The sequence below is a fragment of the Mirounga leonina genome, unplaced genomic scaffold (assembly GCF_011800145.1).
Source record: "Mirounga leonina isolate KUSES-001 unplaced genomic scaffold, KU_Mleo_1.0 Mir_173, whole genome shotgun sequence".
Lineage (NCBI taxonomy): Eukaryota > Metazoa > Chordata > Mammalia > Carnivora > Phocidae > Mirounga > Mirounga leonina.
The window spans coordinates 88,812,581-88,829,857 of NW_023270447.1; the positions used below are offsets into that span (position 1 = coordinate 88,812,581).

Sequence of the window (17,277 nt, forward strand, 5' to 3'; positions counted from 1 at the left end):
GCCACCTCTGGGAACAGCTCGGAGGGTTCAGTGGCCAGGGTGGCTGCCAGGGACCCTGTCACTGCTGGAGCTGAGCGGGGATGAGGCTGAGATTTGCACATGGGGTGGCTCAGGAAAGTGGCCCAGGGCAAGTGCCCAAGCCCAGAAAATCCTCCAGCAGCCAGCAGCAAGGGGGAAGTCTGAGAGTTGACAAGGCAAAGGGCTGCAGTGTGCAGGGGAGAGGTGCTTAAGGAAGTGATCCCTGCAGAGGGCCCAGGGGCAGCTTAGTTAAGGCGCACACCTCAGGCTGATGAGGTCTCTGGCAAGTACCCCACAGAATGGCGCTTCAGCAGGCTGTCCTGATACTGACGTGTGTGTAGCCATCCCTCCCGCTCTGTCTGGGGGCAGAGAGCGGACTACCAGCTCAGCTCCCCAGGCCAGCTCCAGGGCTTCTGCTAGGCATGCTCAGAGCTGGGAAGCGCAGCCTCTGACCTAAGCACCCCCACCTGTCTTTGGCAGCTTTTCTCTGCAGAGCCTCTGGTGCCAAACTCATGTTCAAGGCCAGTGGCTCTCAGAGAGCCATCCTGGGACAGCAGGTCCTGTCTCCTCCATCTGAGCCTATTGGAGCTCCCTGGCCCTCCACCATCAGCCACAATGATGATCCTGCACTTGTTTCACATGCTCTATGGGGCAGAGGCTAAAGTAGAAACAGCCTAGAAGCTGGGGGTGACAGGTGTTTGTGGGCTTCCGTGAGGTTTGGTTTGTTGTCCCTAAGAGGCAAAAGCACTTAATGCAGAGCCCCCTCTCCCCCCGCCCCGTCCAGGCCTTGGAACACGAAAGGAGCTGAGCCTGAGCCGCCTCGCCTCAGCTGCCCACATTGCTTTCATCTCTAAGAGGCTTGGGACTTGGTGATGGCCTCCGGGGGCTCTGTCTTCGAGGACACCATAGAAATTGGCTTGGGGGGGGGGGCAACAGAGGATGCTCAGACCCTGCTTCTCAGGATCTGTCCAGAGAGGGACCTCTTAGCAACTCGGGGCCTTGTCTGGCCACTCAGATCCCCTGGCAGGACTGACAGCTGCAGGCCCAAACTCATATACTTCATTCTGTGCCAGAGAGAGATCCAGATTGGGGGCGGTGACCCAGTTCGTCCTTCTGTGGTGGAGACTTTTGCCCCGAGTGGATGTTAGGGAACCTGAATGCTTCCTTCTTTTCTACACCCTGTGCACAAGGTCCCCAAGTGTCCCTTTTCCCCAGCACCTGGCAAGGCAACCCGAGCGCTGTTCTTACCGTCCAATGACAGCCAGTCATGCTGGGAGGAGGGGAGTGTGGGCAGGGCCCGAGCTTTGTACTCAAACACCACTGAGTTGGAGATGATCTGGTTGTTGAAGGCAACTTGTAGGGTCACAAGACCAGTGTCGTGGGCTGAAAGCAAAGGAAAGAGAGGTCAGGCTGAGGGGTGGAGGTGGGCACCCTTCAACTTGATGTACCACACGGGAACCTGGAGTGCCCCCTCCCCACCCCCCCTTCACTGGGTGACCCCCAGCCTCTGCCTGCTCATTCCTTGAGGCCCAGATGTAGTGCTTCTTCTTCCAGGAAACTTCTTGGGACCCCAGACTCAGCCAGGTGCCCTGTGATCACTCCCATACCCCATATTGTAATTGCCTGTTTGCTCCTCGGCTCCCTGGCGAGGGCAGGTACTCGGAAGTCAGTGCGGATTTGTTCAATGAATGCATGAATGAATGGTTCGCAACCCTGCCCCATGGCTGCCTGACTTCTCCCCCATCCCATCCATCCTAGATGGGGTCCAGGTACAGCATTTGCTTTGGAGTCTTGGTGCTTATTTCTCTGTTTCACCTTATCCTACAAGCTTGTCCTGATGCACTCAGCATGGCCTTCCATGTATTTTCAGAAGTTCCCCTGCCTTCCTGATGAGGGAGGAGCCTCAGCCGCGCCTGTTAGTCTGGGCCCAGGGGGGCCGATCTCGGGTGCTGCCATGAAGCTTGCAGCTCCCTCCAATGCCTAGACGGTGGGCTTTGGGCAGGCAGGCCCCTGTGGGTCTCATTAACTGTTCTGTCCCCAGCACAGGGCTCAGTGGAAACTGTATTGCTTGAATAAACAACTGGGACATTCTCACTGTTGGCAAGAAGAGAGCCCACCCCTGGCAGAAACCTGCTTCATTTCTGGGGCTAAAGGGGATGCACGGCTCCTGTTGAAATCTTGGGGGTCGTGGCCCACAGAGACGGCCCCCGGGGCCCAGTATGGGCGTGCAGGCTGTTCACCCCACCAGGCCTCCTCCTCTGGTAGACTCAGGGCTATGTGCTCTCTGCCCTGCTTTTTTGGAACACCAGATACCAGTGCCCAGGGCCTCCCCAGGACAGATTTCCAGGGAGGACGCACATGGGGATCATGTTACTGTTTGGGCTCTTGCTTTGCAGTTTACAGGCTTGAGAAGGCTGTCCAAGTCAGCTGCTCCCCAGGGCAGAGTAGAGCTCCAGCTTCCCTCTGAGGCCGACCTTACTTCCCATGAGAAAACCAGCTCGTTGACCTGAGGCCTCTGTTCATTCCAGGTGGATGTATGATGTCACTGTCCCCAGAGCAGGTCTTCAGGACGTCACTGCCTCAGGGTGACCAGTGGGTTTTCCCCTCTGCTTTCTATCCTGGTGTGGTCTCTTAGCTCCAGACCAGAAGTTGAACCAGCTGGCTCCATGGTGGGTGGGGGACCCTCCCATAGGACCTCCTAGAGTGCCTCTCTGGGCAAGGGTGCCCAGCCAAGTCCAGAACCTCCGGAGGCCCTGACGGCGTCCCCAGGCAGATTTCCAAGTTCATGGTCACTCATCCTCCCTGGAGATTTGCCTTGTTTACCAACAGGGAGAAAGGGCAGCCAGCACATATCCCATCTGAGCCCGCTCAGCTCTGCGGCTCTTAGCAGGCCTCTTGGCCTCGGCTGGAGGCTGGGGAGCCCAAGGCTTCTCTGATGTTCTGACCCCAGGGGGCGGGGTGGGGGGGGCTCCTCAACTGCTGCTCTTCTCCACACCTCCCAGCATCTCCCAGCACTTGTACAACCTGTGATGCTAGAATGTGGCCGATCGAAAGCATCCCATCCTTCCACAGAGAGACAGACGGAGAGGAGAGGACCTACCATAGTCTCCGTGTCCCGGACCAGCAGCTCGGTGCAGGCAGGCCATCGCCCCGGGCACGTCCTCGGCTCTCTCTCCCTCCCCTCATTCAGTCCATCAGCGAGTCCTGGTCCCTCCACTTGTCTCTATCTCCCCTGCCACCACTCTAAGCCAAGCTGCCAGGCTTTCTCACCTAGAATCTTGCTGCAGGCAACCTCAGCCCACCCGAGACCTACCTGTTCCTGCCGGGATGGTATCGGGGGGCCACATTCCAAAGCCCCCACCTGAAACTGGTGGGAATACGTTGCCCAGGGAGCTCCCCTCCTGAAGTCAGGAAAGATCACCTCTCTGCCTGCTTCCTACGGTTTCCCTGTTTCTGTTCTTCCTCCCAGCAATCTGTTCTCCCACACACCCAGAATCATCTTTTAAAGACATAATTTAGATCACATCACTTCCCTACTTAAAACTAATGGCTTCCCATTGCAAGTGAAACCAAATCAAACTCCTTCCTGTGACTCAGAAGGATGGACATGGGCTGGTCCCCTCTTTCTTCTCCAGCCCTGCCGTGTTCGGCTCCCCCCACCTGTTCCACTCTCCCTCCAACTTGCTTGGCGATTTGTCTCCTTGTTTCTTTCTGTCTCTTGCAGTAGAATGTAAGCTCCGTGAGAGCTGGGCACAGGTCTGTCCTGATCACCTCTTCATGCCCAGTGCCAAGGTCAGTGCCTGGCATGATACATCCACTCAACCGTTTGTTCAATTAATTGCTTCAAAACGCAGTGCACTTGCCCACCTCCTGTTGAATTTCACCCCTTGCCTTTGGTGACCTCCCAGGAACCCAGGGTGGGGCTGTCCTGCCTGCCAAGTCTTCTGGTTGGTGGCTTCTCCTGTCTCCTCCTGAGCCCAGGGGGGCCTTTCCTAAAGCCCCAGGTCTTCTGTCATCACACCTTCACCCTGAGCTCAGTGCCCTGACTTGGTTGTCTCTCTCCTGCGCTTGGAGTACTACTGAGATCTTGTAGGGCGCCGACTCCATGCTGCGTGTGGTCTGTGGCCAGTGACGGTGGGGGACCGTGTTCCTGGTCAGGGTCCGGTCTCCTCCTCAGGGTGCCAAGCTCCTGAGCCTGGCGCATGGAGCACTTTCATGAATTGAGCCTGTGAACCAAGTGTTTCATGGACCTTCCTTCTCCTCTGCTCTCACCCATCTGACAGCTGGTTTTTCAGATGTCGAAATGGAGGCCCTGAGAGGTCAAGTACAGAGCTGAAGTCACCAGAGGATAACTGGCTGATCTGGGATGTGCCGTGATGCGACTGGTCCAGCACCCAGGATGCGCCAGGTCCCGGCCTGGGACATTGTCCAGAGGGCATGCAAAGGCCAGTCTTTTTTGTGGAGGGGTCAGATAACCTAGGACAGGCAAGGTCTGGGTCCTCAGCCGGGAAAGAACCAGGTACAGGAAGTGGTTTCTATTTATAGGCCAGGCGAGTCCTGTTCCAGCAGCAGGTGGTGAGTGGACAGTGTAATAACACGCTGCCCTCGCCCCCTACCCCCCTGGAGTAGAGGTGGTGGGGAGTGGTTGCTGCATTAGGCCACGCCGCCCTGAGCCATGCTAGGGTGACCCAGCCTGGGCTGGCATCCTGAGGGCTGTGCTCCAGACCAAGCGGGGCTGCCGGGAGCAAACGGGGCTAAGTGGGTCCTCTGGAGCTGGCCAGGCAGTGATGGGGGCAGGGCCAGTAGGGGGAGGCCACCATGGGCACCATCCCTGGCTCCCTGAGATGTTTGTGGTGAAGGAGATGCTGAGTTCCTGTGGGGGCTGAACCCGTGAACCCAGTTCTGGAGCATTCTGCTCTTGGGGGGTGGTGGTGGCTGCACATGGAAAGGAGAGAGAGAGAAGGAAGAATGTTCCATGTAAATCCAGGAGCCCCAGGCTGGAGGGATGGTGTGGGTGGAGGCAGAGAGCTGGGGTGGCCCAAGGCCCCCACTTGTCTTCCCTAACCCTTGGCCTCCACAGGGAGCACGCTCTCCTTTTGTAGACTCCTGGCTTCGGATAACACGGGGTAGGGCTCTCTCTCCATTCATTGCCCGGGCAAGCTGGACAGGCCATCCCTGGAGCTAATGTCAGCCAAAGGGTCTTCCCAGCACCAGCACAAGGGTTGGAAAACAAGAACCCTAGGAACAGATTCCTTCACAAATACTGATCTCCTTCTTGGGATGTGCCGGGGGGAACGCCTAGTGACCAGGAAAGACACAGATCCTGACCACAGGGAGCTGGCAGGCCAGAGGTCAAGGAGTCGAGCAGACAGGGACATCAAGCTAAGCAGATGACGATGAGGGAGGGAGGGTGAAGGTCAGAGCCCAGGGACAGCAGGGGGCTCTTGCCCCTGAAACTGGCGGCAAATTCTGTGCACGTGCCTTTTTCGGGGTGCAGGGTAGATGGTTTCACATTCTCAAGGGTGGATGTGTAGATTATTCTTAGTGTGCAGATTATTCTTAGTTTGACTAGTTTGACACTCCACCCCCTACAGCTGCCACCAGGCCTTCTCCATCCCCCTCCGAGCTGCTCAGTGCCCCGGGACACTGACCCTGTGGGCCACATGGCCTGGGCTCCCTCTCGCTCTTGCTCTCCTGGCTTCTGCTGGTCTGGAACTGTGGGAGGCACGGGCCAGAGGAGAGAGGGCTGCCTGGTCGCTCGGACCCCAGATGCGGCTCCTCTCGGGCCCCTCCCCCTGCCTGGCTCTCCCCACCAGCTCCAGGAGCCTTTCAGGTTGAGGGTGGTTCTAGCTTCCTGCTGTGCCCAGTCCTGGGTGTGTCAGCCTGGCTTACTGGCTGTCCAAACAGTCCCTCATTGTGTTCGCTTCAAAATCCCAGCTGAGCAGGCCTTGTAGCCTTGTCTGACGTGAGCTCCATGAGCCTAAACTGATGACATTATACCAGTTGGTCTGGGGACCCTCCATCCCAGCAGAGGACACCGAGGCTCAGAGTAATGACGCGACTTGTCCCAGGTGGCTCCCAGGCTGACCCTCCGTGCAGTGCTCCTGGGGCACCCACGCCCGTGGCGGGGGCCAGTCTCCTCACCTGGGCAGTAGCAGCGCAGAACCCCGGGCTGAATCAAGGACGCAGGCACTGAGATCTGGTCGAACAGGCAGCTGTAGTTATTGCTGGCTTCTTGCCATGGGCCTGTGATGAGAACCTTCACTCCTCCCTGGAGGGGACAGAGAGGAGAGGAACATCAGCCACAGAGGGAGGGAGGGATGGGGACGCGGGCCTTCCAGGCTGCCCCCGCCCCATGTGCCTGGTGAACGTGCACACTCCTGGACTCCAATATGCCCTGACTTTCGAGAACCGCTGTCTCAGGATGGCGGCAGGAAGACCAAGCCTCTGGGGGGGGGGGGGACCCGCATGTTCCTTGCCTTCCTCAGTTGGCATCCAGCATGGTGACCAGCGGTTCTGACCCCTGACCCTCTCCTACATAACTTTCAGTTCTAGGCAGAAGGCAGCACAGAGTTGTTCAAACCTTTTCAGCACAAGATGCACCTGAGAACCTGCAGGCAGGAGCCCTGGAGGGAAGGGGGAGGGAGGGAGCTTTTTCTGTCATTTACTTGTGGACGGGTTTCGGGAACCCCTAGTTTTGAAAACAGTCCTGAGCATGTGAGTGTCACCCCACGGATGGGGAGTTCTGGTGGGGAAATGGGGAGAGCTGTAGGATCCCCAGGGTATAGTAGGGATGGTGGGAGAAGGGGCAGGGATGAGAAAGGCTGCAGAAAAAAAATGGCGAGGAGGGCTCAGAGTGGCAAGTGGAGATTGTCCTGAGCAGGACAGGCGCTTAGAGCTGGGGGCTGGGGATGCTGGCCTCTCCGGCTCTCCGTGGGTGGGCCACCCCAGGCTCCTGGGCACCTTTCCCAGCAGGGGGCCAGGACCTGTGCCGGGACAGGGTGGAGAGCGCCACCTAGTGTCCAGGCTGCAGAAAACTGAGCCGCATACCTACTTGAGGGGGAGGGCAGAGGGGTGAGGGGAGCAGGCCCCCCTTTCCCCACCTCTCCAGGCCAGAGAAGCCAGACCTCAGCTCTCCTGCTCCTGGCCCCTGCCAGAGACACTCTCCTGCCCAGTCACCAGTTCTTGCGTGGACTCTCTTTGGCACTGGCCCGCCCCTTCCGTGGAGGGACCCCCAGCCTCAACGCAAGGCTAACTCCCGGGCTGCCCACAATGCTCGTGGAACCCAGCCCTGCACCAGGGCTGGCCTTGGGCGCCAACAGCAGGAGGGGTTGTTTCCAGGGATGAGGCGAGGGAGGCTCTCCCACAGCCCAGCAGCGGAAGGGCTCTCCCGGATGGGCCGGCATTCCACCTGTGCTCTTGGATGGGATGGGGTGGTTTTGGAGAAGTCACTTTACTGCTAGACAACCAAAGGTGGGGGACAGTGGAGATAGCTCAGGCCCGGAGGCCTGCTTCTGTCCCTCAGTAGCTGTGTGTCCTCAGCCAAATGGCCCAACCTCTCTGGTGGCCCTGCTGGCCTTAACACTCCCTGGTGCTGATATATGGCTCCATAGGGAGATTTGGAGCTGTGGCAGGACCGAGGCCGGCACTCTTGGGCGCACGGGCTGGAGGCCGGGTGCTGGCTGGGAGGCGTGCCGCAGGGCAGAGGTAGAACCCCAGGCCAGCCCAGGGCACGATCCTCCCTGGATCCTAGGAAGAGGAAGAGCAGAGGCTTCTAAAAGCCGCAGACAGTTACCATGTGAGAAAAAAGGAAACCAACAATAACCCCAGTCAAGAGCCGCTGGTATGAAGCTAGGGCCGCTGTGAGGAACAAAGAACTGTAGCAATGACTGGGGAACATCAGGACCTTCTCCATGGAAACCGCTGTAGGATGGGCTCAGCATCCATCCGTTCGGGGATGGTTCCCATGGCAACGCCGGCCTGGCTGGCTCTAATTGCAGCTTGCTCTGCCTGGTGCAGCAAATTGTCAGTGCAGGCAGATGACGCAGAGGGTTTGGGGGAGGGGAGGGGGCGACAAATGCCATCTGAGGTCTGTGCCTGGGAGCCCTGAGATAAAGGACCCAGATTTCTGATGCACCCAGGGCAGACCCTGGGGCACGCACGAGCAGGCGTGCTGGCAGCTAGCGGCAGCTGCAGGGGACGGCAGGGAGAGAGCATCTGGGAGGTGGGAGGGAGGGACACTCCCAGAAGAGACAGCAAGGTGGCCTGGCCTCAGCTTTCCGGCAGTGGATTTTAGAGCCCGGCCAGTCTGGCTCAAGCCCGTGTCTCCAGCCTAAGGAGCACCCCCGAGCCGAGGTGTCTTGCTATGGGTGTTGCTGTGCATCTCGCTTGGCAGAGCGTGGCTAGAACCGAGCTCTTGGCACCGTTGGCAAGGAGGGCAAGGGGCAGATGTACCAGCCAGGGGCCTGTGAGGGGGAGACAGTGTCTCTGGAAGGGGAACCCAAGAGGGGGTGGCCCGTGCTGCTGGACTGGGGACGGTGGCCCGGTGGCTGGGGAGGAGGAGGATGGTGAGGAGGAAGGGCTGGTCGGAGCCACTGGGGCCTCAACAGAGGCCTCACCGTGTGGCCATTGAGCTGCAAAGGGACCAGCTGGGTGGCATCTGTGAATTTTCCGAATCAAATTGAATTTGAGTTGCTTTTGTTTTCTGGAAGCATCCAGGGCTTCTGGAAAACCAGGACTGGACGAGCCCTCTCGGAGGTGCCCAGACCCACATCCTTTCCTGCTCCCGTGCTGCCCTCGCGTGGCAGGCTGCTGAACTGACTGTCCCTGAGGTACAGTTTGGGGACCTGCCGCTCCTGGGGTACAGAACAGGGGACCAGGTCTGCTAATAGCCCTGAGCTAGTGCCCCCAGGCCCATGGAGACCAGACGGCGGGCCTGGACCCCTGCCGGGGGGCCCGTGCGCACAGACTGAGGCTGGGGAGAGAGGCCCCCTCTCCTGGGCCTCCAGTTCCCGTAAGACTCAGGCTCCAGGGGGTCTCCAAGAGTCCTGAGGGCCAAACCCCCCAGGCCTAGGACCTGCAGGGTCTTGAGGCCATGCCTCTCGGCCATTTACAGATAAGGAAACTGAGGCCCAGGGAGCCAAGTCTCCCAGTTGACCTCTTGCTCCACCCCTCTCCCTGTCCCTTTGAGTTGCTTTCTTAAGCCCTGGGTGGGGGGGCAGGCTGCTGGGTGGAGCTGACCTTTCACCTGGGGTGAGGGGTGAAACATGGTAGGTGCTATGAGGATGCCCCTGAGCTCAGTATCACTGACATGGTCAACCTGAGCCATACCAAGAGTAGGCCTGGTCAGAATCTTCCGGAGTCTTGGGGGAGGAGCCCACGGAGCACCCATGGCCCTCTTCCATGGATGGAAGAGGCGGGCGCTGCCCGAGTACTTTACTGGGTCCTTAACAACCAGCCCTCAAGATAAGAGCTATCGCTGCCCATTTTAGAGATAAGAAAGGCAGCTACCTGGCCCCAGGTCACCAGCTAGTAAGCGTGGGGCGCACACTGGCCCCAGCCCCATGCTCCTCAGCACGTGGGGTGGCGGCCTCCGGACCCCCGCTAAACACACCACCGCACAAGGACACAGTGCGGGGCAGAAGCTGCTCTGTCCAGACCCCCGCTGTCTTTCCAGGACGCCCTTGAACGAAGCCTGGGCCACTGGCTGAGCTGATGTGGCACCTTCCTGAGAGCTGGGAACATTTGTGCTTGATTTTATCTGTGCTTTGCCATAAAAGAAGGAGGAGAGGGAGTAATGAGCCTTCGGGTCAGACTTGTAACCAGGGGGCCCACAATCCAGGTGACTTCCCCAAGGTCGTAAGCGATCAACCAGTGAGCAGGAGGGACAGGGAACTGCTTCGTGGGGCCTCGGTGCCCCAGCCACGGCAGCAGGACGGGAAAAGGACCCCTGATGGGCCGTGAGCTGTGACAGCCACAGGACAACAAACAATATTCACTGATTATTACTATGGACAGATAAAATACTTTACCAAACATTCCCGGCGCTCCTCCTTGTCCCGAGGAGGGGACTCTTGTCACCCCCGTTTTATAGGTGAGGAAACGGAGTCACAGAGAGGTGAAGTCATGGCAGAGCCCGACTGACACCCGGGCATCTCCCACAAGATGCGCTCCACCCGTGGGTCACGCTGTCCCCTTCACCAGGGCCCAAGGGAGCCTTTGAAGCAGAGACTGGCTCCGTGAAGAAGTTCACTTCTCAGGGTACCCTGTTGGTCTGGTCCCGACTCGGGCATCATCCTGGGGAGCCCCTCAATCACCCAGGTCTGTCATGTGCACAGGCTTTGGCCTGCACCCCTGCACTGCCTATACCTGAAGACCTTTGGTGGAATACGTTTTCCTGTCTTAAGCGACCCCGGGAGAGCCACGGTCTTTCAGGAGCACCCTTCCCTTAGTAATACGGGACGGGAGCCCCTCACCCTAGTGTCCAGGGGACGTGGCAGTAGAACCAAGGGACCTGGGGACAGCCACCTCCCTGGGAGAAAGGGCCGATCTGGGCCCCGGGGTGATTGTGCTGCTCCCCAAGCACTGGCAGGTGGGCTGGGCAGAGTCCGGGAGTGTGTGCCCCAGTGTGCAGCAGGGCAGGAGGGAAAGCTCGGGCCCCTTGGCCCCCTTCCTGTGCCGTTCTACCTCTGAGAAAAAGTCAAGGTTTCTTCTTTAAACTTCAAGCCACTGGGGCAAGACCTGGGTTTTCCTGCAGCCCTGGGCTTGGGAGCAACCGGAGGTGGGGGGGCGGGGAGGCCACAGGTGGGACATCCTGAGTCATGTAACGTGCCTTCGATTTTGCAGAGGCCGGATTTACCCATGAAATTTTCATGGATGACTCTGGAAGGAAGCTGTACCCTTCCTTTCACAGTGGATGGGAATTTCTGTATGTTTTGTTTTGTTTAGTGAAGCAAATCAAGAGTAATGGATACGGATGGCCTATGGTGGCGATTTCTGAATTTGTTTTGTTTTGTTTTTGCAGCCCTAGGACATTTAAAAAAAAAAGGGGGGGGGAGCAAAACCTAGGTGGAATGTTCTGGCGGGAGTGGGAGGGGTGACCCGGCCCCCAGGAGACCCTTGACTTTCAAGCTACTTGCTTCAGTGAAGTCTGGGAACCACTGCTTGAGAAAGGCCATGGGGACAGAGGAAGGGGACAACTTTGTAGGGTCCAGAGCTTCATCCAAAGGGCAGCCCCATGCAAATGAGCTTCCCTGGGCTGCGCGCTGGTGGGCAGGTGGGGGAGGGCGGCGCTGCAGCAGCTTACCTCCGGGTAAGACCACTCCGGGGAGTAGTCGGTCACCATGAACACCCGTCCGCTCTGCTGCAGCATCCCCAGCGTGCCCTGCGCCGGGGTGGCGGAGACCACCTCAGCCACGTGCATGTAGGCCATGGTGCCGGCCCCGCCCTCGGCACTGCTCAGCTGCAGGCTCCCCTGCTGGGGGCTGCAGCAGGGGATGCACATTTCCGCCTGGGCGAAGGGGGCGCGGGCCCCATCCTCCGACTGGGAGAGCGCCGCGCCGTCCCCCGACACCAGCTGGTGCCCGTAGATGGTGCCGCTGCCCCCCTCCACAGAGATGAAGTCGTTGATCAGGTCGGAGAATTGGTTGCCGAAGGAGATGTCAAAGTGGTCCAGGCTGAGCTCCATGTTGGAGGCGTTGCCGAGGCCAGGCTGGGCCACGGGGTAGAGTCCCTGCACCACGTTGCCCGGGAGGATGGGGACCCCGCCGGCGCTGCGGATCACCCCCGTGGTCTCGGGCTGCAGGTAGTGCTCGGAGCTACAGGCCTGCAGCTCCCCAGACTTGATCAGGCCCTCACCCCCTTCGGCCACCTGCGAGGTCTCCATGGTGACCTCCCCTTCGGCAGCCATGGCCTGGAAATTGGCCTGGAACTGCATGAGGTGGAGGGACGAAGTGGACTCTATCCTTGTCTCCACGTGGCCGCTGCAGGAGCTGGTTTGGGATGAGGCCTCCGTTTTCACTGTGGGCATCACAAAGGTGCCCCCGGAGTCGCTCAGGCTGCTGTGGGCGTTCTGCTCGATGGGGAGGGGCTTGCTGGCGTCCTGCAGGAAGAAGCTCGGGGAAGGGGTCTGGTGGACGTGGGGGCTGTGGCCCGTCTGGCTGAAGCTGGACGTGTAGTCCTTGTTGGAGTCTATTGCACTGAAGTCCATCTGCTCCAGGGTGGTGCTGGGACTCAGGCCACCACCCGACGGCAGGAGGCTGGAGCCGGCGGTCAGGGTGAGGGAGCTGGATGCCGCGGCTGCCGCCGAGGAGGAGTACGCTTCTTTGGCCATCTGCTGCTCAAAAGAGGTGTCCTCGGTCTTAATCTCCTTGGTGAGGACGGTGGTGAAGCTGAAGCCCCTCTCCACTGGTGGCGAGTGCCGGACGTTGGTGCTGACCATCTCCGCCTTCAGGCCTCCGCCCCCGTACGTCTGGCCCTGCTTTGGGTTATTGAGGAAACAGTCAGGGTCAAAGTTCATGGTAGCCTCCGGAATCTTCCGGCCACCATCGAGGGTGGTGGAGAGGACCAGCTCTTCGGACACGTTGGTGGGCAGCATCGACAGGCTCTCCGAGCTGCCCGTGGTGGGGAAGGCGAACTTGTGGCCGTCGGAACTCACGGCCAGGACGAGGCCCTGAGAGGCGTCGGGCGAGAGGAGGTGGTGGTTGGGGCCGGTGGTGGGGGACATGGTGTACACGGCCTCGTTGGTGACCTCAGACATAAACACCGTGGCGCTCTGGGACAAGCTCCCCATCACGGAGGCCACGGCCATGCTGGACACGCCGGTGACCACGGGGCTGTCCACCATGTCCGGGTCGCTGTTGAGCCCGCTGCTGATGGACACGGGGGAGCTCTGGGTGGTGTCCGGCACCTCCACCTGGTTGGTGGAGGAGACCTCCGTGCTGTTCTGGTGCAGGAGCACGGGCTTGGCCACCTTGCCGTTCCTCTTCTCGCGGCTCGGGCCCCTGCTGTGGCCGTGCTCGTGCTTGCCCTCGGACACGTCGTTGTGCTGCACCTCCGAGGGGCTCCCGTAGCCCCCCGTCCGCGGCTCGACCTTCGGCGAGATGAGACGGTGTTTGGCACTGTGACACTTGTGGTGCACGCTGCTGCCCGCTCCTGTGGGGATCAGAGGCACGCCACGCACACGTGCGCGCACGCACACACACGCGCGTGCAAAGAGGAGTCAGAGCCGCGGCTGCGGTGGACCCCGTGTCTGAGCAGCTGGGGGCTGGCCGAGCCCAGCCCGGGAGCCCACCGACCCCTGGGGCTGGCGCGTGACCCACACTGGGGAGCCCGGCTCACCGACCCCCACCCCGCTCCGTGGAGCCATCCCCCAGACCAGGGGGGCCTTTTCCTGGAGGTGCGTTTACTACCACTAACAATACTAACGGTAGTGCCTCAGGACATAGGTGGTTGGGAAGGAGAAGGTGGAGGGTCGGTCATCCTCCGGGAAAGTGCTTTCCACCATTTACCAAAACAGCTCTCGCTGGCCGGTGGGGCTCAGCCCAGAGTGTGGCCGTGTCTCTCTCCCCTCCCCCAAACTTTCCATGCCTGTGTAGGTTGCACCGCGGTGTTTTGGGGACAGGGGGTTGGAGAGCAGTGTTCACTCTCTGGATTAGCTCTCAGGGCCCAGGACCAAAGAAGGTTCTAGACTTTGCTCCAGAGGCAGAAAGGCATCTGCTCCTCTCCCTCATGTGGCCAGCCTGGGCCTGTCCTCAACTCCTTGTGGGTCAAAATCCCTTTAAGACCCAAGCAAAGACAGAGCCCTAAACCCCCAGATCAGTGGCAGAGAGGGAGAAAGCCCTAGGCCAAGGGCTTCTGAACTTTGGCCAGTCTCCCCTGGGCTCCGCACACGAGGCCCTCCTCACACAGCAACCCGGTCGGCTCTTCTCTTTTCTCTCCCTTCTGCCATTATTTTCATTCCATCTGATGAGGGTCACTTCACTTTTGGTAAAAGGGTGAATTATCCCCTGAGCCTATTCCGGCCTCGCCACCATGATTCCTAAATGCATGAAGACTTCGCAGAGAAGGGACGTGACCCTCTAATGGAAATATCTAATTAAGGCAGAGAAGGAGGTGGAGAATGCACATTTCTAAGAGCAAATACCGTTATCAGAAAAACAGACACATTAGGACAGGGAGTGTGGGACACTTTATATTCTTGGAGGAGACCGAGGTTAAAGAGAGAGGTTTAGCTTGAGTGGTCCCATTGACTTGGGGCTGACGCCCCTGAAAAGCCCATGTCAGTCCTGTGCCTGGGCACCTGGGCTTCCTGCTGACGATACCCAAGATGGGGCCTGGAGGGTGCCTGCTGTGTGTAGACAAGGCCTGGAGCCCCAGCCCCATGCACTCCCCAACTCTGCTGCCCCCATCCCTAGAGGGAGCTGCCTCTCTGGAAACTGCTTTCTCCTGCCCCAAGTGGGCTTCCCCACCAGCCCCACGGGGCAGGATGAGGGTGAGTCTGTCTTGGGTGCTGTCCTGCCCTGTCCCCTGGCTCCTGGCCGACCCCACTTGGCTCACTGGACAGCAAGGCTACCCCCGTGGAGGAGAGCCACCCACTGTCGGGCAGGGCCCCCTCTGCCCGTTTGCGCCCCCCCCCCCCACAGGGGGGCCCTGCTCACCCAAGCTGCCAGTGCAGAGGCAGTTGTGGGTCCGAGGCTGTGGCTTGGTCTGGTGGCTGTCGAGGATCTGCTGCACCAACTGCTCCACAGAGAAGCCTGAGCTGCTGTTTCCATTGCTGCAGGTCCACTTGATGCCGTGGACTATGGGGAGAGAGAGGGTGAGGGGGTCAGAGGTCACGGGGTGCAGGGGCAGGGCCCGGGGGCCTGGGACCTGGGCCCTCTCAGAACATAGCTCCCTCTCTGCTGGGAGGCTGGCTCTAGGGGGGACCTGATGTACATGGGGGGGAGGGAGGGCGGGGGAGGGGGCCAGGCTGCCCCATCAGACCCCCACTCCCACTGGGAGCTCCGTGCTCTTCCTCTGCCTCCCCTCTTCCCTTCCCTACGGCGCAGCCCGGGGAGCGGACGGCCTAGAGATTTGCTTCTGTTTTCCCAAAGTCCAAGTGCCCAAGAGTGGCTCTTCAAGGGGCCCCGGAGTGGAGGAGAAGGGAGCGGGGACTGGGAGGGAGCGGTGGCAGGCGTCTGAGGCCCCCCCAGACTGTAGGTAGTGGAGATTCGGAGAGGAGATGGAGGCTGTGTGCCCAGGTGGATGCCCAACCCTGGAGGGGAGCTTCTGTTTCTCATTCTCACCAGACTTCTCGGCCTTGAGGGGCTGCCGGCTAGGCTGCGGGGGGACAAGGGGGAGAACTGAAGGGCCCACAGGACCTGGACAGTGGATGCCCACTGATGACCAGCCACCTGCGTGGCCAACCCCGGGACCTCTGTTGTCCCTGCTGTTGGGGTGGATCCACAGAATGGCTGAGGGTGGGCTCCCCACCTGCCTGGCAGGACAGGGGCTGAAAATCTAAAATAAACTGACTTGCCCACGGGGCCCGTGGGCTGATAGGTGTCACACCCACTCGTTCCATGGTCCTCCACGCCAGGCACGTGGCCCAGCCCCGCTCTCTCTGGTGGCTCTAGGGGGCCAGGTTCCAGAGGCAATGAGTCCCTAGCCCTGGGGCTGGGGGCCAGGGCCCGGGGCTCTAGGAGGGACCCAGCTTGCTGTGAAACGGGGACAGTGGGAACAGGTGGTCTGGGAAGAGAAGCAGGGCGGGGTCACGCTGGGGAGAGGCCAGTGGCTTTGTCAATGCAAGGACGCTGTCCTTTCTCCGCTGGAGGAGTCTCTCTGACAGGCCTCCAGGGAAAGAACGTCACCATGCCCCAGGCCTGCCCTCACTCTGTGAGGCTCCAGAAGGCAACCGCACAGGGAGAGGGTCCACACAGCGGGGAGGAGCTGGGACAGAGTCATATCTGGATGCGGGTCCGGGTTTCGGTCTTGCTGTGTGAATGTGGACAAGTCACTAAACCTGTCTGAGTCTCGGTGCCCTCACCTGTGAAATGGAAACAGAATAGTCTCCGCCTGACAGGGCGGCCAGGAGGAAACCCCCTCCCCCTGCCTTGTACTTTGTGTGTTCACAACAAAGGACAGCTGTTGTCCTGACGGTCACGGGTGGTGATGGGGATGAGCATGCGCAATGCTGGCCTCAGCCCGCGGCCTGCCCGACGCCGGGGGATCTGGGCTTGGGGAAGGAAGCTGCTCGCTCGGCCAGCCACCGGTGGCTCTGCCCTGGAGTCCCGTGGAGAGAGCTCCACGGCCATCGGCCATCGTTCCTGGTCAACTCCTTTATGTAGGACTTCAGTGGTTTTTCAAAGAAACCGTCTCGCGTGTGGCTGGTGATGTGCTGGGAGTCCCGGCGGGCGCTGCTTCCTTCTCCTCGCATCTGCCCCAGGGGTTGGTCCGGTTCCGATGAGGCCAGTGGCCCTGCTCCCAGACGGTCCTGGCTTCTGATGCATCATCAGGAGGGGATGGGGGTTGATGCCCAGTGGCTCCTGTCCCCGAGCCGGCTGAGCTGCCTGGATGGGAAGTCGTGTCTGCCGTGTGATGGGCCTGTGCAGGGGGTGGTGGGGTGGTTTCCAGACCACCTTCTCCCACCTTGGGATCCCTTGGGGAGTGGTCTGGCAGCCCTGCGAAAACACCTGCATTCCCGCTGGCTCGGGCCCCACCTTGTCCTCGGCAGCCGAAAGGCAAGGCCCAGGCCAGGGGTTTGCAGATCTCACTACAGCTATGGAGACCTTTACTCAAATAAACCTCCTCCTGGAAACCCAATATGGAAGACGGGTAACAGCAGAAGGGGCCTGGTCAAGGCAGGAGTGAAGGCCAGGGTCCACTTGGCTGAGGACCTTTTCTGGGCTCCTCATTTTGTAGAGAAGGGAGCAGAGGCTGAAGGGGGGTGCAGGGTTTGAGGACCCCCTCCCCTTGCGCCGTACAGCTGCACATGCAGATGGCGTGTCCCAGCCCCTGCCCTGGGGTAGTGCCAGGCTTTCTTTTTTAAAGCTCCCCAGGAGTTCCTCACAGGCTGTCAGGATGGCGAACACACAGCTCTGTCCTAAGCCTGAATTCTGCAGGTCACTGCAAGTCTGGGAGCCCACCATTGCTGCTCCTTCCTACGGGGGACTCTGAGCGGATGCCCGTTGCAAAGCCAGAGCAAGGCGTTCTCAGGAAAACCCCCACCTGGGTGTGAACTTGGCTCCCCGGAGAGAGGAGCAGTGGGCCTCCCCACAGGGC

The 17,277-nt window shown here is 60.1% G+C and overlaps 1 protein-coding gene across 1 annotated transcript in view; it reads right to left on the reverse strand.

The window, feature by feature from the left end:
* LOC118020052 (calmodulin-binding transcription activator 1) overlaps positions 1-17,277 on the reverse strand; it is a 642,738-nt gene that overhangs the window by 75,751 nt on the left and 549,710 nt on the right. The window contains exons 6-9 of the mRNA XM_035019893.1: positions 14,676-14,816; positions 11,324-13,170; positions 6,163-6,289; positions 1,267-1,401 (exon numbers count right to left, since the gene is read on the reverse strand). Coding sequence (XP_034875784.1) covers positions 1,267-1,401; positions 6,163-6,289; positions 11,324-13,170; positions 14,676-14,816 — 2,250 coding nt within the window. The remainder of the gene's footprint in view (positions 1-1,266; positions 1,402-6,162; positions 6,290-11,323; positions 13,171-14,675; positions 14,817-17,277) is intronic.